Source organism: Sorex fumeus, unplaced genomic scaffold, assembly GCF_029834395.1.
Source record: "Sorex fumeus unplaced genomic scaffold, SorFum_2.1 ptg000039l, whole genome shotgun sequence".
NCBI classification, from domain to species: Eukaryota; Metazoa; Chordata; class Mammalia; order Eulipotyphla; family Soricidae; genus Sorex; species Sorex fumeus.
The window spans coordinates 1,153,466-1,176,218 of record NW_026606096.1 but is presented as its reverse complement, the minus strand read 5'-3'; the positions used below and the strand labels follow the sequence as shown (position 1 = coordinate 1,176,218).

Here is a 22,753-nt window from a genome sequence, read left to right as displayed (position 1 = left end):
TCTTTGACCCACTGGAGAATGGTGGAGTCTGGGAGGCTGGCGGGGGAGAGAGAGATTTCCTGGCAGGGTCTGGAGGGCAGCCCTCCTTTCTCCTCTCCTGAGGCCATGCACAGGGCGGGCCCAGGCAGTGCTTGCAGAGGGAAGGGAATGTCAGCCCTTGCGGGCAGAGCTCTGAGCTCCCGTGCTGGCCTCTGCCATCAGGCTGGCTGGCACCTACCAGGCAGAGGAGGCCCCACAGGCCAGGCTGTGCATGGCTCCTCTCTGCTTGCTCACCCAGGATGGACCCTCAGGGTGGGGAGCTGAGGGAGAGGGATGCTGGAGCGGTGTCATTTAGGGTGGGGGGCTCCCATGATGCAATGCCCAGCCCACCTCGCAGGCTGGGGTGGGGGTGTCTGTGGCCCTAGCGTGCTCTGTGGTGAGTCGTAGCTGTCTGGCTGCAGCCCCACTTTTCCTCTGAAGCCCCTGCCCAGCAGAGTCGCCTGTGGTGATCCTCCAGGCGGCCGAGGGTGGGCTTCCCCAAGAACCACCATCCAGATGCTCTCTGTGGGGCATCCGGGAGGAGAGGCTGGGCCTTCTGAGCATGTAGCGAGCTCTGGGGGTGTCGGGGTCAGCTCCAGAGTACTGGAGAGCCCCTATTCTCACCAGCTCCACCCTAGAGAGTGTTTGCCTGATCGGGATGTCTCCTGGGCTGCTCCCTCCTGCAGGGACCATAGGAGGGAGCAGGAAGCTGTAGTAAGCACAGGGGCCACCATGATTAGCCTGTCCCCACCTGCCTCTGTGCCTTCCTAATAAAAGATGGTTGGCAGGGCTAGAGTGACAGTACAGTGAGGAAGTACGTCTCTTGCCTTGCACACAGCCAACCCTGATTCCATCCCCAGCATCCCATATGGTCCCCTAGTATCCCCAGGAGTGATTCTTGAGTGCAGAGCCAGGAATAACCCACGAGCATCACTCGGTGTGGTCCCCAAACAAAACAAAACAAAAAGATGGTGGGTAATAATATCATTCGGCCCCAATAACCTTATCTGTAAAATGGGAATGTTCTGACTCGGAGGTGAGAAGAAGTGATGAGATGAGGTGGGGAATTAGGAAGCCCAGAGCCGGTCCATGAATCTGAGGTGGTGAGCACTGAGGCCTGAGCTGGGGTGGAGCCTGCCTCTGCAGAATGTGCATGCAAGCACACCGTGAACAGAAAACAGGAACCCACACTGGGATCCTTGAATCCACACCGCTGCCACAGACCTTTGCCACGGCCTGGCGTTCAGGCAGGGGCAAGGGGGCATCACAGTCGGGGTCCCCCTCTGCTCAGTGAACGCTTTCATGGAGCAAAAGGGAGGCCGGGAAAGCAGAGAAAAGAAAACCACAGCAGATTCTCTCCGTCCTCCCCCATCTCACAGCTCCTGGGGGAACCGAGCTGCATAATACAATGGGATTTAATAAAATGCCTTTAACTCACAAAGTTTGTCTGCTGCCAGCTCCTTAATTAAATTGCCTAATGCTGCTTTGCGATGGCGGCACAAACTCCTGTGTTTAAAGAGCACGGTGTTGCCATGGCACTGCCGGCAGGGCAAGGCAGCGCGGGGGCGCATACAGATGAGCGGGATCGGCCTGTGCCCGCAGTGTCCTCCGCCACACACACGCTCGCACGCTCTCTCTCTTTCTCTCCTTTTCTCTCTCTCTCTCTCTCTCTCTCTCTCTCTCTCTCTCTCTCTCTCTCTTTCCCTCTCCCTCTTTGTCCCTCTCTCACACACACACTCTCACACACACTCACGCTTGCTTTTTCTCACATATACACACATTCTCACTCTCATACATTCGCACACTTGCACACACTCTCACACACTCCAAAACACATACCTTCTCACACTCACACGTAGTCACACAGGCTCACATACACTCTTCCTCACACTCACACACTCTTAACACTCACACACTCACATACGCTTTCTCACATATACACACTTTCACATATGCACTCTCACACACACATGTGCTTCCACACACACTCACACATTCTCACACATGCTCTTTCACACACATTCTCACACACTCACACACATGCACATACACACTTACACATTCTTATACAAACGCTCTTTCACACATGCACTCGCACAGTCTTTCACACACTCACACTCAACACACTCACACTCTCACAGCCTCTGACACAGATACACGCTCACACATATTCTCACACACATTACACACACATTGTCTTGCACACATATACAACACTTACACACACTCACACATTCACCTATACACTCTCTCACACACATGTTTACACACACACATACACACATTCACACACACAGACACTCTCACAAGACTCAAACACTCACAACCAGATTCACATACACTTCCAAAACACTTGTACTCACTCTCACAGATACTCATACCCTCTCACACACTCTATTACACATTTTCAAGTACACACTCACATACACACCCTCTCACTCTCATACAGAGCCATCTTTGCTCTCTGGTTTTCCTCAGAAAGTATCTCATCCTTGCTGAAAATGCTCTGCCAGGGACACCCAGCTTTGGACAGGAAAGAGCTGCAGCGGCTGTGGTGGGCTGGGGCCCTGGCCGGGACTAAGTCCTAGACTGAGGGGAGCCCTACGGGCCCGGGCACTGGGCAACCCCAGCCCCTGGCTCCCGCTGCTGCAGACAGCGGCCCCACCTCTCCATATGCACAGTCTTTATTCTTCCCCATATCCACATTCTTTCTCACGCTGTCAAAGCTGTGACTGCTGCCTCAGTCTGGACTCCATCACCTGGGTGGAAACTCAGCTGCACTCTCCGATGCAGCTAGAGGAAGAGAACCCCATTCGTTAGGAATTTTCCTTTCTATGCAGGGGTTCTTAGTCCTGGCTCCACCCTGAAACCAGTTGGAGATGTTTTTCTTCCTAATATTTGATCATGCAAAATTCCCAATACACAGGGAAGGCGAAGGGACTCCATAATATGCCCACTAACTAGATTCTCTACCTCGTCTTTTAACTGACTTGCTTTATCACATCTCTCTCCCTCTGTTCACCAATCTATATTGTTTTGTGTGCATTTCAAAGTAAATTGAAAGCATCAATAGAATTTTGTTATCAACAACTATCCAGTTCAATTTTTGTTCAGGGTTATTTTCCCTTTGATATAAAATTTGCATATAAAAAACCCTGGGATTTTTTTTTTTAAATTCAGTACCACCCCTGAGCTTTCGTCCCCCTAGAGAAGGATTTCATTGATCTGAAGCAGGAGGGATGCTTGGAGGTGGAGGGAGTTGTTTATTTGTTTCAAATGAGTTGTTTTTAATTCCAGATGGTACAGAATCCAGCATAGACCAGACCCTGGGGAAGAGCGCATTTTGGCAGCATCTTAAACTGGGTTTACTCTGACCTCACAACCAAGGCAGAAATGACCTCAGTCATGATAATGAAGAAAAGCAGAGTGTGCCCTCATTTTTCGTTTTGTTTTGTGTTTGTTGAGCCAGACACAGAACCCAGGTCTCATGCATGTAAGGTATGCACTCCATCACGAGCCACATTCCCAGCCCTGAACAATTGTTTTTTTTTTTAGTGTAGGAGTACTGCTATTATTCAGCCACTGATTAGGCTGATTGAATTGTGCATAAACTCCACCTTACTTTTTTCATTTTTTATAATTTTATTTATTGAATCACCATAAAAGCAGTTACAAAATTTTTGGGTGTAAGTCTCAGTCATACAATGAAACACCCGTACCTTAACCAGTGCCTGTTCTCCACCACCAAAAACCCCAGTATACCCCCCACCCCACATTCTCCCCACTTCTTGTGAGGCAGATGATTTCCACATTACTCTCTCTCTACTTTGATTACATTCAATATTTTGACACCAGACCCACCATTATTATTTGGGATTATACCCCAACACTCAGATCTGCCAAAGAGGCAACAGTAGACAATTTGTTTTCTATTGCTGGTTATGAATAACCTATGATGTCACATGGCTGCAGTAGTGGCCGCGCGATTCTGAAATTCTGAAATTTTAACAATTAAATCTGGAGGGATTTCTGCCAAAACCTGCTGCATTCCGAGATTTGTTCCTGAGTCTCTGGGATCATGGCCATTAAGCAGCCTGATCAGGAGTCAGAGAGGCCGTTAGTGGACAGTGACACGGAGTCTCGTTGGGATGGAGAGGAAAGGGCCAGCTCCACCCCCATCTGGTGAGGCCCCGTGTGTCTCGTCACTGCAGGCCCAAACCTGACTGTCCAGTGGCCTCTGGAGGATGGCAGCCACCAGGCCACCAGGGGGAACAGGCCAAGGCACAAAACCTATTCCCACCTGAGGTGGCCCGGTGCCAGTAACCTACTGCAGGGACCGGACGCATTTCTGCCAAAAGCCATTGGGTTTCAAGATTTGTTTCTGAGTCTCTGGGATCGTAGCTGTTAAGCAGTTCAATTAGGAACCAGAGAGGCCATGCCTCCAATTATATAGCTGAGCTGGAGGTGGTTTGTGGGTGTGTCTCCCACATACCTAACTTTTGGCCGTTTACTTTCTTGAACAATTGCTTTGTCTCTGGTTTTTGTTTGTTTGTTTGCTTGCTTATTTTTTAAAGTTTATTCTCACATGTACAGCAGGCTCTAAAGCACTTCCTTCTAGCTCTTCTTGGCAGCAGATGTTAAGTGGGGAACCCAGATGTTTAAATACAAATGGAATTTGGGGGTGGATGGCCACACTCAGCAATGCTCAGGATTTACTCCTGGTTCTGTGCTCGGGAATTACTCCTGGTGGTGCTCAGGGAACCATATGGGACGGTGGGGATCAAACCCAGGTTGGCCACATGCAAGGCAAACGCCTTACCTGCTGAACTATTGTTCCAGTCCGTGTAATTATTTCTTAATCCCACCTGTGGCCCAGCCCCTTTGCCACGGCCTCCATTTTTCTGTCTCTGCTGCTCTTTGCTCCTGTTCAAATGCCTTTTCTTCCTCGTCCACCTCCCAGGCTGTTTCTTGGATTCATTTAGAGGCCTCTTGGCAGACATTGGGCCTGCTCCCATTCACCATGCCAGGATGTTTTGAAAGATCTTCATAAGATCCTCATAGAAACACGAACGCAGTCAGAGGCAGGACAAAGGTTCTTATTTCCCCCCCAGTGACTGTGAACACTTCTGGTCACACCACTCACTAGCAGCCATGGCCATGCCTGTCCCTTAAGGGGTCCCTCTTATTCCCATGTGGGACAGGGTGGGGGCGTCTCATGATCCACAGATATTTCCCAGGGGCAGAATCTATGTCTGTTTCTGATTCTTTCGCATTAGTGATGAAGCCATGTGGACCATCCTTTGATGGTTGGAGTCTCAGGTGGTGGAGACAGTTGACAATGATGTAGAGATGGCAGGAGAGTCCTGTGCTCACAGCTGAGGACAGCAAAAGCCCCGGGCATTGCACAGTGACCCAATGGGGTGTCCGAGTTGGGGTGAGCACTGTGCAGGCAGTGGAGCTCAGGAGTGGGCCCGTGGGGTGCTGCCCGCCAGCAGAGGGCCTGGCTGGGAGGACCACTGGCTGTCCTCGCACTCTGGATCCCCACCACTATAACCTCCTCACTGGAGAGCTCTGAGGAGGCCTCAGTGAAGTGGCAGCCACACAGACTCAACCATCCTGGGATCATGGCCGTTAAGGCATCTGCACCACTATTAGGGGTGTTGAGGGTCTTCAGGGGGGTTCATCTGAGGGTGCAGTCTGCGGAACCTGTGCACCGGTCATCGTTAATAAAGATTTTATTGGTTTTCTGTTGGGGCTGGAGAGATAGCACAGCATGGTAGGGCGTTTGCCTTGCACGCGGCTGACCTGGGTTCGATTCCCAGCATCCCATAAGGTCCCCTGAGCACCGCCAGGAGTAATTCCTGAGTGCCGAGCCAGGAGAAAACCCTGTGCATTGCCAGGTGTGACCCAAAAAGCAAAAAAAAAAAAAAAAGATTTATTGATTTTCTGTAATGTTCATGCTTGCCCAGGGCAGAGTCCCAGGTTCCCATCTAACAAGCAGAGGCAAGCAGAACTCCAGTGCCCTGCGCTCAGGGGCACCCTCGCAGCCTCCCCGTGGTACTGGGGCACTGGTGGCAGAGAGAAGCTGAGCCTGGTGATGCACTGCTTCAGTGTGCTGCATTATTCTCAAGAATTGCTGTTTCTACAGGAGAGCAATGGCCTTTAAGGCCATGTCAACCAGTCCTTTTATCTGACAGTGAGATGACCGGGACCAAGTAGGCAGCCAGGCAGACCCCTCACGAGAATGATAATCAGGTCACTTCTCATGGGTCTGATGCCTCCAGTGGAGCAGAGCAGCCACCATATAGACCTGGGAGGTCCTCCTGGAGTGGAGCTCGGGCCAGCGAGAGGGAGCCCACTTTGGGACTTTGTTCCCCTGGTCCCCTACCCCCTCAAGAGTCAGATCTTTTCAGATGTTAGAACAATTCTGCCCATCAGACCCATCAGACAATGGCTCCTGAGAACCCTCATAGAATCTGTGCCGGCAAAAAGCCTTGGCAGTACCCGAGTAGCCTCAGCAGTACCTGAGTAGCCTCAGCAGTACCTGAGTAGCCTCAGTGGTACTTGAGTAGCCTTAGCAGTACCCAAGTAGCCTTAGCAGTACCCAAACAAACAGCTTTGGTGGTACCTGAGTAGCCTCAGTAGATGATGGTGTCAAAGAACCCCAGTGGTACCCAAATAGCCTTAGCAGTATCCAAGTAGCTTCAATGGTACCCGAGTCGCTTTGGTGATACCCAAGTAACCTCTAAGCTCCTAAGGCATGTTCCACAGTCAGGTTTCTCTCTTTGCTTTATCTCTGTCCCAACGATGGAAGGTCTCCTCCCCACCTTCCAGAGCAGGAGACTGAGGCTCACAGAGGCTAAGTATCTTGGAGGCTTGCCCAGTAAGTGGCAAGTAGGAAACTGACACAGCGTCCCTGCATTCAGTTCTTAGGACTGGCGTACCAAAGCACTGCAAGCCAGTGGTTCAAACCCACAGACAAGCATCGCTTCACTTCTGGGGGCTGGAAGTCAGCTCCGGTTTGTCTGCAGGCCGTGCTCCCTCGGAGACCTGACGATGTCTTATCTCTTCCTGCTTTAGTGCAGATCTTCCATCCTCGGTTCAATCTCAGTTGCCTGGGATTTTCCCTGAGCCTCTCTGTCCACACTGTCCTCTCCTCTTAGCGCCTATATTTCTGCCGAGACTCATTTCCACATTCATAGGCCCTTGGGTGTTAGGGTTTGAATAGACCTTCTGGAAACACGCAATTCAATCCCCAGCCCAGTGGTCTCCCTAACCTGCCCAAGGACCCCATTAGAAGCCGCTCACCTTCTCCCCATCTTCTGCTCCCCTGCATGAGGGCTTCCCACCCCTGCAATGCAGAGAGTGGGTCTGGGAGAATCCTTCTGTGCAATTCTTCTCTAATTACGATCAGCACTAAGAGAGAAACATGAAATATAGGTGGGCTTTTTGTCTTTTTTTATTCCCCGACAGTAAAAATCATTAAGACTTGCTCTTAATTAGTTTAATTTTGAAGCTTCTAAATATTGATTTAACCTACACTCCTTTGTACTTGCTGCAGTCGCTGAGTGATGCCTGTTATTGATCACGGATGGAAGCATTTCCATCTACCAGGCTGGGGGCAGGGGAGTCTCTGGTCCCCTGGGTGTGCTGGCCTTGGGGGGCAAGGACGCCTCTGCTGGGGAGTTGAGGGCCTTCCCTCAGAGGACAGTTTGGCGTAGTCCTGGGCCAGCTTCTTTCTCCTGGGTTGGCCCAGGCCTAAGGGAGTGTGGATACAGAGTTGGCTGAAATCTCCCATTTCCTTCCCTTCTGGGCAGGGTGACCGGGCAGTGGGATCAGAGTTCAGAGCACATATTTCGACACCAGCCATAACCAAGCCTGAGGGTGTGACTCTCCCCGCTGAATAGAACAGTAGGTAGCAGCTGACAATGTGCCTAGGGCTGTAGCTCCCAATCAGGACACTGTCCGGAGCCAGGCACCAGCATCACTCCACTACTCTCACGTAAAACCATCAGCTTGGTTGGTCAAGAATCGCCTCCAGGGACTGGAGCTATAGCACAACGGGTAGGGCATTTGCCTTGCATGCAGCTGACCCGGGTTCGATTCCCAGCATCCCATTTGGTCCCCTGACACTGCCAGGAGTAGTTCCTGAGTGCAAAGCCAGGAGTAATCCCTAGGCATCACTGGGTGTGACCCAAAAAGAAAAAAAAGAAAAAAAATTGCCTCCAGTGGCCCTTCAGTGGTCCACTGAACAATGCTTGGGAGCCCCCCACCCCCGATAAATGAAGGGGGCCTCTGATTGAGCAATGTTGTCCCTCTTGGCAAGTAGTCTTGGAAGCATGGTGTCTTCCAGACCTGGCTCCAGGACATTTGCCACATGCTCCTGGCACCCGCCTTCCAATGGGAATGGGGTGCTGGTCCCTGGGACCTACGAGGGAGACTCTGCCCACACTGGGCAGTGGGATGCACCAGCGTTTCCAGTGCAGCTGCCCCAAACCCTCCCAGCATGGGGCCAGCAGGCCCGCCTCAGTTCCCCCCCACTTCTGCTACCCACAGCCCATGCTCAGAACACCTGGGATCTGGCTCTTCACCTCATCACTTGTCACATCCCTAAGGAAGTGATCTAAGAAGACCCACTGGTTTCTTGGATACTGTGTATATTGGCCCAGTTTGTGCCAAATGCCTTCCTCTCTTAGGCATCCACTGAGCCTGAGCCCCTTGTTCTGACACTTACTCTCTTCCAACAACCTGTAGAATTAAAACCTGCATGCCATCAAGTCCACTACTTTGGTGACCAGCCCAGTGATGTTCTGAAGGTGTCCTCAGATCTTTTTGCTCCACTTCCTTAGGCTGAGGACTCAGACTGAAAAGCACTGTCTGTGAGTGGCTGTAGCAGGAACTTTCTGTGAGCTGATGCCTAAGAACCACAACTCCCGGTTGAGCCCCGGGACCCCGAGGAAATACTTGGGTCGAGCAGGGTGTTTTTCTGCGACTCTCTCGCCCCTCACATCCTAGCACTCAAGGCAACAGCATACTGTCTGGGCTCTTAATGCTCCTGGTTGTTTCCTTGTGGCAGACCCGTGGGTGAGGACCGCAGGCGGGACGTCCTGGGGGTGACAGGAGCAAGTCAACAGTCTTGGGTGTTACCCAACGCCCTTAGCTGATGCTGCTGTGAGCTCACAGAATTCCAGCCCAGCCCAGAGGGGCCATGGAGGGAGTCAGCATCACTCCAGCAAACACACCCAGCTGACCCCCACCCTCGAGGCCCTGCATCCTGCGGCACCCAGAGAATCTTCCTCCCACACAGGGAGGGGGCAACCAGGGAGTGCCGGGTCTGTGTGTTCACAGCGGTAAACCCAATGGTCAGGCTGATCTCCTCCAAAAGGAGCCTAAAACCTGCAGTCTGCCCCCAAACAGAACTAGCACCCAGGTCCATCCGCATCCTCACCCATCCTTCCTGGGCCCTGTCCATGACTTCCCAGGGTTTCCGAGAAGTTGAAGGGGGTGGCCAAGGGTGGAGACTGCTGGATGGAGCCACAGGTCAGACCTCATCTGGGACTGCCTGGGGAAGGCCCCCCAGGGACGGGGAGCAGCAGCCAGACCAGGCCTGCAGGCAGTGAGAGGCCTGAGAGGTGACTCCCCTGCTGTCCTCATGAGGGCCAGCAGGGCCTCAGATACACCCATTGGTCCCAGGCAGCAGCGAGGGGGCGAGGCGGGACCCCCATGCGCAAGCCCGGCTCCTTCCCTGTGATTTTTCTCCCTCTCCTCTGGCAAACCTGCTGATGAGACAGTCTCCCCTCTCTCCGCCTCATCAATTTTCATTCTGATTTCATTCTCCTTTTCCGTTAGACGCGGTCTGGCCCTTCTCCGGGCTTAACTGGCTCGGGTTCTCTCTGCCTGCCTTTCTCCTCAGCGCCCCCACGCCCCCAACCTCCTCCCCTCATCTCCTCCACCTGGATATTCCCAATATGTCCTGGGGTCCCTCCCTCTGCACCAGATACTCCGAGAGAGCCCCCCTCCCCCTGACGCCCCTCCCCCCATCCTTGAATAGCCTCTGACCGCTGTCCCCAGAGTGACCACAGGCTGTGAAACTGGTGAGCACCATAGAGAGCTAGAAGATGGAGCAGCAAGTGGGGGGCTGGTTTTTTAGGGGATTCTCAGGTGGGGAGGAGGTGTGGGGGGAGGGGGGACAGCTTCATGGCTGTGGGTCAGGGCTCATGTGGTCTGGGGCTGCCATGGCCCTCGTGGGCTCAACCAAGGGCTGGGCTTCCAGCAGATGGGGCAGGTCCGAGGGGAAAGGACACTCCAAGTGCCAGGTGCCCCCAGACCCCTTTTCTTATAGGGCAGCCCCACCTCCCCACGCACCCCTCACTGGCCCTGTACAAGGCTCTGTCCTGGGGGGACGGGGAGGACCAGCAGAGTGAGGGGCGCGGGGCCAGCAGGATCCAGCCAGTACCCGCCTTAGTCTGCGGGGAGCTGTAGAGGGTGAGAGACATCTGGGGTCATGACGCGTCAGGGGGAACCTGAGCCAGAGGAAGGACCTCCATCCCAGGGAGGGTCCACCGGCCAGGAATGGGAGTGGCACAAAGGAAGCTCTTGAGTGACCCTTGTCCTCTCCAGATACTAGGAAAGAGGCAGACGGGCCAAGCCCCAAGCTGGATTGCACTGCTTCGAGATGAGCAGCCCCTTCCCCTCCTCACCGTGCCCTGTGCTGCCCAGTTCTGCCCTGCTTCATCTAACCCTAGCCAGCTCTGCCCACTTCTGCCCAGCCCTGCCCAGCTCTGCCCAGCCCTGCCCAGCCCTGCCCAGCCCTGCCCTGCCCAGCCCTGCCCTGCCCTGTCCAACCCTGCCCTGCCCAGCCCTGCCCAGCTCTGCCCAACCCTGCCCAGCACTACCCTGCCGTGCCCAGATCTGCCCTGCCCTGTCCAAACCTGCCCAGCACTACCCTGCCCTGCCCAGATCTGCCCTGCCCTGTCCAACCCTGCCCAGCCCTGCCCAGCTCTGCCCAGCCCTGCCCAGATCTGCCCTGCCCTGTCCAACCCTACCCAGCCCTGCCCTGCCCTGCCCAGCCCTGCCCAGCCCTGCCCAGCTCTGCCCAGCCCTGTCCAGCTCTGCCCTGCCCTGCCCAGCCCTGCCCAGCTCTGCCCAGCACTGCCCAGCTCTGCCTAGCTCTGCCCTTCCCTGCCCTGCCCAGCCCAGCCCTGCCCAGTCCTGCCCAGTCCTGCCCAGCTCTGCCCTGCCCTGCCCTGCCCAGCCCTGCCCTGTCCTGCCCAGCTCTGCCCAGCCCTGCCCAGCTCTGCCCAGCCCTGCCCTGCCAGACTGATCTTTCCTTCCCTCCCCCACCTTGCACAGATGTTTCCCCACCACGGCCAGACTATTGGAGGAGCTTAGCTCCTTCCTGAGGGACTCGTGGTGGGCCTCGAGGGACAGACAGCGCATGATGGAGAGTCAGAGGTTCCCTAACTGAGGGTGGCAGAAGCCTGCAGACGCCTGCCTGCCCCACCCCCACCCCTGCAACAGCCTCTGCTGCTGCAGCCAGATAGAAATGGCTTTACCCGCCTGCCCTGCCCTGGTTAAGAAACCCCACGAAGGCGCCCTTTTAAGGGTATGCCAGGCGAGCGGAGGGGCCAGCCAGGAGAGGGGAGGGTAGAGCCACTTCCCTCCTGCTCAGGAGCCCTTGCCGGTGGCCAGGGAAGCACACGGCAGGTGGGGGGGGGGCACCACAAGAAACCCTGTTTCTTGGTTCCCTAAGACCCTGGATCTCAGCTCTGGTGCCAGGACCCTGGGACACGCGGGCATAGGGACTGGAAAGTGGCTCTTCTTCTCCCTAGTTCCTCAGAGCAGCTGCCGCTACACCCCGAAGGCACCTTTCTCACACACTTGCCAGGAGGGCCCTGAGCTGTCCTCCGGGGCTCTGAGGTCCAGCTTGTCCTCTCCACGACGTCCCGTTTCCCTCTGAGACGTGACCTGATATGCTTCCCTCAACCAACAGGAGCAGGCACTGGCCTTACCCAGGGGCCTGGGAGGGTCTCCGCACGTGTAGGGACGTGGCCAAGTGAAGAAAAACTCACATTTCTCTCATGCCCCCGGAGTGTGTGAGAAGCAGAGGGGACGGAATCGTCCCAGAGATGGGCCGGACCAAGCAGGGCCAGCTGCCTGAACTCGAGCAGATCCTTGCCCCATGTGGCCAGTGCAGGGCATGACCCACTTTTAAATGTTTTCATGACCCAGGATGGGCTGCAGTTCTCAGCACGGGGCAGGGAAGCACCCAGCCTTGGGAGTGGGAGTGGGGTGCCCACGGTGGGGGGAGAGAGACCACCACCAGCAGCCAACTGTCCTCTGCTCTGGCCGCTCCCTCCACTGGCTGCCACTGGAGGCCTGTCCAGGGGGTCGGGGGCTGTGGGGAAGGAACACAGCTCTCAGAGGGAACCAGGAGCCACCTGGGGAGGGTTGCCTGCTGAGAGGAGGTGGGGCTTCAGGTTGGAGGAGGGGTTGGGGGCAGAGAAGAGACCCCCGAGGTGTGGGAGCAGAACTCAGGCCTGGTGTGGCAGAAGTATAGAGCACCGAGGAGTTGACGGGGTGCTCCTAGGGGCCACCACAGAGGCGACGGTAGGGAAGGTAAAGGCAAAGGGGGAGGTGTGAGGGCTCTGGGCATAGCCATGCAGGAGGTCAGATGGTGGAGGCTTCCAGGCTGGGCCAAAAGGGCTGAGTCTTGGGGACCTATCCCAGAAGCATGAGGAAGGCTTGGGGCAAGCTGGGCATGAAAAGCCTGAGACAGCCGGGGGGGAAGGGTTCGGGGCATCATTAAAAGTGGATCTGGGAAGGGGTCGCATTAGTACAGCAGGTAGGGCATTTACCTTGCACGTGGTCCCACTCGCCAAAGGGTTTGATCTCTGCCCCACCCTCCCACCCCCATCCCATATGGTTTCTGAGCCTGCTGGGAATGATTCCTGAGTGCAGAGCCAGGAGCAAAGTCTGAGCACAACCAGGTGGGACCCTCCAAAAAACAAACAAACAAACAATTTGTCCTAGCAGTAGTGCAGTGAGTAGGGTGCTTGCAGCCAATCCAGGTCCAATCCCTGGCACCACATATGGTACCCTGAGCCTCACCAGGAGTGATCCCTGAGCACCACCAGGTGTAGCCCCAAACAAACAAACAAAAAAAAAGTGAATGGGGGCCCAGTCTTCGAAGTTCACTCTCGCCCTGCCTTGGGCAGGTAGGTATCCGGTGCACATTCCAGAGACAGACGTATAGGAGCAGGAAGAGGACTTCTCTTCCCTTCCTGGAGAGAAGAGATCAGATCAGGCAGGAGACTCTGGGAAGATCTAGCCCCCTGGAGAATGCAGGAAATGAAAGCAGGAGATGCCAGGCCTGAAGTTCAGGAGCCAGACGCCAGAGTCAACAATTCCCAAAGACCTGCCGTGCCCTGTTACAATAGAGAAGGGTTCTGGTTTCAAAGAGGAGGCTGATGGATGGTGCTACAAGCCCAGCCAGATGGGGGGCTGGGTTTTGAGTGGGAAATACCTAGGAACCTTCTGGAGCACTGGAAAGACAAATCCCTTCATCCGGGCGGTGCCCCACCTGCTGATGTAGAAATGTGTGGAGTTGTGGACCTCTTTCCTGTACACACATTCTGTTTCAATCCAAAGCTTCTTGTGCACGTGAGAGGTGAGGTGTAGTGTTAAGTCAGAAGGAAAAGCAGCCATGAGGGGCAGATGAAGGGAGGTAGCAGGGCACTTCCAGTGCTGATGCCCCAGCGCCGCCCCCCCCCCCCCCGCCACACACACACACACACACACACACACACACACGGTATCCTGAGAGCTGGGTATCGACCTGAGTTCCAGGCAGGCAGGGAGGGCAGGTCACCCACCGGGCCCAAGGTCACAGCGAACTGTGGATCTGGCGCCAACTGTGATCACACAGCCCCCTGCTTCCCCCGTAACCCCCTTGGCACAAGTTATTTATAGAACTCAGACTCTGGAAGGCTAGATAAAAGCTGAGTCTCCTCCAGCTCTGAGATCTGGCATTAAAGGACAGGTGGGAGTGAGTAGCCCTGGACCCTCCTGGGAGGAACTAGAAGACAGCAGGGCCATCGGAGGGTGGCCCCCCCCCCACCACCCCTCCCACCTGCATTTATCTGCCGTCGCTGAGGCCGGAGTTTATCAACGCTACACTCAATTATGTGGCCCATCTGTCTCCACAGCTCAGGGGGACCTGGCATGAGGCAGCCTATGCCAGGTAATCCATCACTGTGGTACTCCATCCCCCCACCCCAGCCTGGGGGGTCTGCCGCAGGGAGGGGAGGGAGGGAACACATTCCCCCACAGTGGAGGAGCTGCTGTGTGGGGCTAGGCAGAGGAGGGAGGGGGAGCACCCCGGCAAGGCTCCTGACTGCAGCTTCTCAAACGGGGATTGTTGAGACAGTACAGTGGGGAGGGTGCTCGCCTTGCATGTGACAAACCCAGATTTGATTCCCAGGACCACTTATGCCCACCCCCCCCCAAAGCACCGTCAGGAGGGAGCCCTGAACACAGAGCTAAGAATAAGCCTTGACACTGCCAGGTGTTACCCTGCCCCCCAGAAAGAAAAAAAAAAAGAACTTGAAGATTTTCCCAGAGTCTTTGTTTAATAAGGAATGTAGGGAAACACTTGATTCTTTCTGCTAAATTCAGAGCAGCTCCCTGGAGGAGCTGGGTCAGGCTGGGTTGACAGAGTTGACTTTTTTTAGAAGAAAGCTTGGCTCCGGAGACCAGAGTGATAGATAGTACAACGGGTAGAGCACTTGTCTTGCACATCGTTGATGTGGGTTTGATCCCTGACATCCCATATAGTCCCCCAAATACCACTAGGAGTAATTCCTGAGTGCAGAGCCAGGAGTAACCCTTGAGCATCAGCAGGTGTGACCCCAAAACAAAATAAAGCTTGGCTCTGATGAGGGCCACCCACTGCCCTGACTGGCCAAGAGTTCTTATGTCCTGGAAGTCTGGGATTGGAGAGTGGTACCCCCTGCAGCGCCCGGTCCAATCGGAAGGCAAGTGAGGGTCAGGGATGATGCTGAGTAGTACAGCACGTGCCTGGTTCCAGCCCCACATCTCATGGCCAGGTATAGCCTGATGGTCCTGAACATAGCTGGCAGCAAGGTTCCCATAACACAAATGTGTGTCCAGAAGGCAGGCTGGGTCAGGGCCAGAGAAGTAGGCCAGCGGATAGGGCATTTGCCTTGCATGTGACCAACCGGGTTCAATCCCCAGCATCCCATATGGTCCTTGAGCCCCGCCAGGAGTAACCCCTGATCACAGACCCCGGAGTAAGCCCTGAGCATCACCAGGAGTGGCCCCAAAATAAAATTAAATTGAGAAGAAGCCAGGCTGGGTCTGTGTGCAGCCTGCTGGTCGTTTGTGCCCTGGCTCCTGGCCCAGTCGCACTGGTGTGGCAGATGTGTTTCTCATACAGTCACCTGAGGAGGTCCCTCTCTGTTGGCTTTTGGTTTGGGGGCCACACTCAGCAGTCCTGGACCTTGAGGTACTGAGAATCAAACCTGGGACTCCTGCATGTGCTCGGCCCCAGAGCCTGAACCGTCTCCCTCATCCCCATATAGATCACTCTTACCAGGAGTCAAGAGATGCCGTCCAGGGCGCCCAGCAGAGGAGGGGAGGGTGGGAGGTTCGGGTCCTCTCAGAGGCATCTGCAGTGCTGGGTGGCTGAGCTCCATCCCCAAGGGCAGGCACCAGACCTTCAGGTAGCAGCGGGACCTGGAGTTTAGGGCATGGGTTCAAATCCTGCTCCCCTACACAGAAAGTGCAACCTCCACAAGCCACAACTGCAGAATGAAACTGAGGAACCCGCCCCTGGCTGAGGGGAAGGGCACGGCTCACTCTGTGATCCACTCACCAGCACCTCTGCATGAGTATGTGCCTTGCAGGGTGAGGAGCAAAGCACACATGCCGCGGCCCCACTGCATGGAGCTTGAAATCTGGTCGGGAACGTGTGCGTGTGTCTGGACTCTCGCTCACCCCAGAGTGCGGCTCAAAGACAATCCGCTTTCCCTGCAGTGCTAGATGCACAGCTGCCTGGCCTCTGCGTGGGGGGCATGGAGGAGCTGCAGACTCAACTGAGATTTGGAGGACTTGCCTGGGCTTTGCTGAGCCTGGGGTCAGTGGGAGTAGGTGTCACCCAAGTGCTGTCTCTTTAGGGTACTGAACCCCAGCACTGGACTCCAGTCCCAAGAGCGAGAACTCTGCCTCACAGACAACAGCCCGAGCAGGCCAGAGAGAGGCTCCGGCTGGAGCAGGGCCAGGTCTGTCTCTGGAGGCCTGAGACAAGCTACTGTCCTGTCCACTGCTGAGCTCCCCTGGGTTCCCCAACACGCGTATCCGGGTCCTTCCATACTGACCCTCTTCTTTTATTTTGGTTTTTGGCTACACCCCACAGTGCTTTGGGGCTACTCCTGTCTCTGTGCTTGGCGCAGGATGGGGTGGTGGTGAGCAGCTGGGCGGGGGTGACCCCATTGCTTCGGGAGACCACGTGAGGCTGGAGTTGGAGCCGACCTGTCCTGTGCAACGTCATGCCTGCGCACTGAACATCTCCCCAGAGAGAGCGTCCTTTGGGGTCTCCATCATTGCTTACAGTGCCCTCCGCCTTGGGGCCCACAGTGGAGCAGTTTCCAAGAGCTTTTAGGGACCTCCTCTGTCCCCTAAAGTTTCTTCTGCCTGAGAGCTTCTGTGTGCCGGGCTCAGCTCCCTAGTCCTAAGGACGGCCCCGTTTGTCTGTCACAGAAGAGCCACTCCCAGGCGTCAGAGACTGTCAGGCGGTGGCTGGGCATGGGTGTCAGTGGGGGGGATTCTGACACCTCAGGCCAGTCAGGGGAGGCAGGTTCAAGGGTGTGGTGGGTGTGGCTGACTGCTGGCCTGAGGGTTCCATTGTCAGGCCACCAGAAACTGCTCCTGCTTCCTGACCACCATGTGGTCACCAAGGAATTCCCGTCCCTAATCACCAAGGCCCTGGTGGGGGCTGCTAGGCAAGTGTGTGTATGTGTGTACATGTGCACCCTGTGTCACATGCAGGTTTGGGGGTGCACACGTGTGCCCTGAGCATCACGTGTCCGTGCCCCTAGGGAGATAGTCCATGGGGTAAGGTCAGAGAGCTAGGATAGGGGTAAGGCACTCATTTTGCATGTGACTGTTTCAGCCTCTACTCTGGTTCAATCCTGACACCTCATTTGACCCCCCCCACCCGGGTACTGCCAGGGGTCACTCCTGCGAAGAGAGCCAGGAATAACTCCTGCCCACCACCAAGTATATCTCAAACCACTTCACCACGTACTCTCGCCCCATCCCCATGTGCATTTTCATCAGAACCAGCAACAGGAGGAAGGGGGTCATGTGGTCTCAGGCACTAGAACTCAGGAAAGGGCCTGTGCCTTCAGCTGTGTCCCTCCCCACCCAAAAGCAAGATAAGGTAGAGGCCCTGGACCAGCTGAAGGCACCTGCCTGACAGAGGGTGAAAGACAATCACCGGCTGGAAGCATCAGCCTTGGGAACAGGACGAGAGACTAGAACCCAGCCCCCTACTATAGCAGCTGGGGCCACTGGGAAGGCTCGTCAGAGTGAGGGGCAGAAAGGTAGGCAGTGAGGACTTATCTGAGGACAGGACAAATGCCTGCTGCTGCTTCCAGCCATCCGTGTTGAGCTAAGTTGTTGGGTTCTTTCGTGTGTGGGGGGCGGGAGGGCTGGATTGGGAAGGAGTGCGTGATGAAGTGGTTAGAGGTACACTTGGTGGTGATCAGGAGTTATTCCTGGCTCTCTTCTCAGGAGTGACCCCTGGCAGTACCCAGGGGGTCATATGTGGTGTCAGGATTAAACCAGGGTAGAAGCCGAAACAGCAACATGCAAAGCAAGTACCATACCCCTGTCCTAGATCTCTGACCTTACCCCATGGACTGTCTCTCTGGACCTGTGCTTATTTCTTTTTCTTTGGTGGGAGGGGTGGTGGGGGGTTGAAGCCACACCCAGTGATGCTCAGAGGTTATTCCTGGCTCTTCACTCAAAAATTACTCCTGGAAGTGCTCTATGAACCATATAGGATGTCAGAGATCAAACCCGGTCGACCATGTGCAAGGCAAGCATTCTTTAAGTGCCCCAGATCTCAGTTTTGTCATCTGCAAATAGGATATTAATGCTTATCTTGTAGACTTGGTCCAAATTGCAAGCCAGCACATTGGGGAGCTGGGAGGGGGCGTAGTTCGCTAACACTCACAGCTGGATAAGAAGCTCTGAACCCCATGGCCCCTACTTTCCTAAACTGCCTGATTCTCGGCCAGTGTCTTTCATGCCCTCACCAGCACCTGTCCACATATAGCAGTGCATGGACAGGCAACCCAGGCAACCGCAGCAAACCAATGGTTTTTCACCTGCAATCTCACCGCACCCAGGGGGGACTATTGCAGACCCCAAGGGGACTAGCCCACTCTCCCAGCCCACTGTATGCAGGCCAGGCCCCACTGCCTTCATCGAGAGACCTCAAGGAGTCCAGGAAACTCTCACCCTGTTCTCTATTTTCCCGATGAGCCTAGTGGGGAAGCAGCCAGGGATCTAAGAACAGTGGGAGAATCTATCTCTCTGGGCTCAGAAGTCCTCTGAAAACTATAATAACTCCACCATTTCCTCTCCTGCATATGCATGCATGCACATATGCGCGTACATACACACATGCACAACACACACACATGCATGCATGCATGCATGCACACATGCACACACACACACACACACACACACACACACACACACACACTTTCCCCAAGTCATCCTGGGAACTTCTCTTATTTGTTTTTGGTTTTGTTTGGGAGCCACATTCATCAGTGCTCGGGGCTTCCTCTTGGCTCTGTGCTCAGGAATCACTCCTGGAAGAGCTTGGGGAACCATATGGGATGCCGGGGATCGAACCTAGGTCAGCCAGGTGCAAGGCAAGTACCGACCCTGCTGTAATACGGCTCCAGTTCCATCCCAGAACTTCTGGGATCTCTCCTTCCCCAAAAACACAAACACCTGCCCCAACCCCAGCAGGTGACAGAAAGAGACACAAGTCTGAACCAAGGATCCTGACCCCAGCTGTGTCCACCCTTCTCAGCACATTGTCCTCTTGAGTCAAACAAAGGAGATGCAGGGGCCAAGGTAGCTGCAGTTCTATCCTCTCCTTAACTGTGTACCTCTTCTTCCAGGGAGACCCCCGAGGACGTGGCGATGAGTGAGCAGCCAGCATCTCAGCAGACAAGGATGGAGCGCTGTCCCCAGGAGGGCAAGGAATGACGCCCACCCGGTCCCTCAGAGAATGACCGCCCTGCGAGGGTGGGTCCCAGGGCCCTAGCGGGGCTGCCGGCCTTCAGCTTCCGGCCACTCACAGCAGAAGGACCCCCAGACTCTCCGTGGATGCTCCTCAGCCCCGTGGCTCCACCATGACGCTGCTCGTGGTCCCCCTCCTGCTGGCCTGGGTGGCCGGTGCCACGGCCGCCGTGCCGGTGGTGCCCTGGCGGGTGCCCTGCCCCCCGCAGTGTGCCTGCCAGATCCGGCCCTGGTACACCCCCCGCTCGTCCTACCGCGAGGCCACCACCGTAGACTGCAACGACCTCTTCCTGACGGCCGTGCCCCCGGCGCTGCCCGCGGGCACGCAGACCCTGCTGCTTCAGAGCAACAGCATCGTGCGCGTGGAGCAGGCCGAGCTCAGCTACCTGCACAACCTCACGGAGCTCGACCTGTCGCAGAACAGCTTCTCGGACGCCCGCGACTGTGACGTCCGCACCCTGCGCCAGCTGCTGAGCCTCCACCTGGAGGAGAACCAGCTCACGCGGCTGGAGGACCACAGCTTCGCGGGGCTGGCCAGCCTGCAGGAGCTCTACCTGAACCACAACCAGCTCTACCGCATCGCCCCCCGCGCCTTCGCTGGGCTCGGCCACCTGCTGCGGCTGCACCTCAACTCCAACCTGCTGCGAGCCGTGGACAGCCGCTGGTTCGAGACGCTGCCCAGCCTGGAGATCCTTATGATCGGTGGCAACAAGGTGGACGCCATCCTGGACATGAACTTCCGGCCGCTGTCCAACCTGCGGAGCCTGGTGCTGGCGGGCATGAGCCTGCGGGAGATCTCCGACTACGCCCTGGAGGGGCTGCAGAGCCTGGAGAGCCTGTCCTTCTACGACAACCAGCTGGTCCGGGTGCCCCGGCGGGCGCTGGCGCAGGTGCCCGGGCTCAAGTTCCTGGACCTGAACAAGAACCCCCTGCAGCGGGTGGGCTCCGGGGACTTCGCCAACATGCTGCATCTCAAGGAGCTGGGGCTGAACAACATGGACGAGCTGGTGTCCATCGACAAGTTGGCCCTGGTCAACCTCCCCGAGCTGACCAAGCTGGACGTGGCCAACAACCCCCGCCTGTCCTTCGTCCACCCCCGCGCCTTCCACCACCTGCCCCAGATGGAGACGCTCATGCTCAACAACAACGCGCTCAGTGCCTTGCACCGGCAGACCCTGGCGTCCCTGCCCAACCTGCAGGAGGTGGGTCTCCACGGCAACCCCATCCGCTGCGACTGCGTCATCCGCTGGGCCAACGCCTCGGGCACCCGCGTCCGCTTCATCGAGCCGCAGTCCACCCTGTGCGCCGAGCCACCCGAGCTGCAGCGGCAGCCTGTGCGCGAGGTGCCCTTCCGGGAGATGACGGACCACTGCCTGCCCCTCATCTCCCCCCGCAGCTTCCCCGCCAGCGTCCAGGTGGCCAGTGGCGAGAGCTTGGTCCTGCACTGCCGGGCGCTGGCCGAGCCCGAGCCCGAGATCTACTGGGTCTCGCCCACCGGGGTGCGCCTGACAGCCGCCCGGACGGGCCGCAGACTCCGGGTCTCCCCGGAGGGGACCCTGGAGCTTCGAAGGGTGACGCCCGGGGAAGCGGGGCTGTACACGTGCGTGGCCCAGAACCTGGTGGGGGCGGACACGAAGACGGTCAGCGTGGCGGTGGGCCGGTCTCCTGTGCAGGCAGGACGCGAGCAGGGCCGGGCGCTGGAGCTGCGGGTGCAGGAGGCTCACGCCCACCACATCCTGCTCTCCTGGGTGTCCCCCCCCAACACCGTCTCCACCAACCTCAGCTGGTCCAGCGCCACCTCCCTCCGTGGCCAGGAGCCCACGGCCTCGGCCCGCCTCCCGCGGGGCACCCACCGCTACAACATCACCCGCCTTGTGCAGGCCACCGAGTACTGGGCCTGCGTGCAAGTGGCCTTCCCTGATGCGCACACCCAGCAGGCGTGTGTGTGGGCCAGGACGACAGAGGCCACCCCTTGCCACAGGCCCTTCGGGGACCGGCCCGGGCCCATAGCCATCCTGGCCCTCGCTGTTCTCCTGCTGGCTGCCGGGCTAGTGGCCCACCTCGGCACCAGCCGCCACAGGCCGGGGGTAGGGGGGCGGCCTCTCCCTCCCGCCTGGGATGTCAGAGGTTGGGGTACGCCCTCGGGTCGGGTGGTGTCTGCACCCCGGGTACTGCCCTGGAATCCAGGGAGGAAGCCGTCCAGGTCCCCAGAAAGGGAGAAACTGCCATCACTGTTGTCACAGCAGTCGGGACACTCGGCCTATTCCCAGCTGTAGAGACGCATTTTCCCTGAAGGGGAGTGAGCTAGGCCTGAGGCCAGGCACTGGGTGACACGGAGCCACGGAGCCACGGAGGCTGCACTTTGGGCCCTACCCTTCTGGGAACCCCTTGGCTGCTGAGTTCTGGGGACAGGTCCATGGACTAGGACTATGGCTTGACAACCCCCCCCCCCCACCCTACCAGCTGTGTGTGTCCCCAGGCCTAGCCACAGGACATGTCCCTCCTTGTCCCTTTCTTTGTACAGTTTCGGTTGCTTACCCTTCCCTCTCCTGGACAGGGACCCGAGGAGGCCTTGCTTCCCACCTTGGGGGTCACTCAGCCCAATCTGAAGGATGCTTGGGGAGAGGGGCCGGGAAGGCCTCGACTTGGGAGTGGGCAGCCACGCGGATGGCCTTTCTACTAGGTGATTTTGTACCTTTGTGGAGAAATGTGTCACCTTCCCCAACCGAATTCACTCTTTTCTCCTGTTTTGTAAAAAATAAAAATAAAGAAGAACAACAATGGGGGGAAGGATGAGAAAGGAAGACAGTCCTTCCAGTCGGGGCAAAGTTAAGAGCTCTGTGCCCAGAGGGCAGCAGGGGGAGGGTTGGGATTGGGAAGGGGTGTTGGGAAGACCCAGATTTTCTCTTCAGGTTGCATTCTGGCCTCCCACCTGCCTCCAGGCCGGTACCCTGAGCTCCTGCGTCTGTGAGCGGGAGGAGCCCAGCCCCACCTTGCAGAGAGGAAGCTTTGGAAGTCCAGGGCGGGCTGAAGGGAAATGGAGAAAAACGCAGAGATGAGGCGTGGAAATTTCCATCAGCCAACCGAGTCACCCCTTTTCCCTCTGATAAGCAATTAACATGCCGGTGCATAGGAAGCACTTTCCGGCCTACTTCTAATTAAACAAACCCAAGAGGCAGAGGCATGCAGAGAATTGCAAATCATCCAGACAGCAAGAACTTTGGCTCACTGGGGCTGGAGGGGGAGCGGGTGATGGAGGGCTTTGGGGAGGGGAGGGCTGTGGGACAGGGAAATTGCTGCATTTATCTTTCCGGTCCATTTCAGTATCATTTGCCATGAGCCAGTTTGCCTTGCGGTTTCAGTATCGAGTCCTCAGGAGCGAACGTGAAGA

The 22,753-nt window shown here is 56.5% G+C and overlaps 1 protein-coding gene across 1 annotated transcript; it reads left to right on the top strand.

Moving 5' to 3' along the window:
* The first annotated feature begins 19,229 nt into the window (after positions 1-19,229).
* LRRN2 (leucine rich repeat neuronal 2) lies at positions 19,230-21,713 on the top strand. Its single transcript, XM_056118900.1, has 2 exons — positions 19,230-21,634; positions 21,667-21,713. Exons 1-2 carry the CDS (start codon positions 19,476-19,478, stop codon positions 21,668-21,670), a joined length of 2,163 nt encoding a protein of 720 aa, XP_055974875.1. The 5' UTR covers positions 19,230-19,475; the 3' UTR covers positions 21,671-21,713.
* The last annotated feature ends 1,040 nt before the right edge of the window (positions 21,714-22,753 follow it).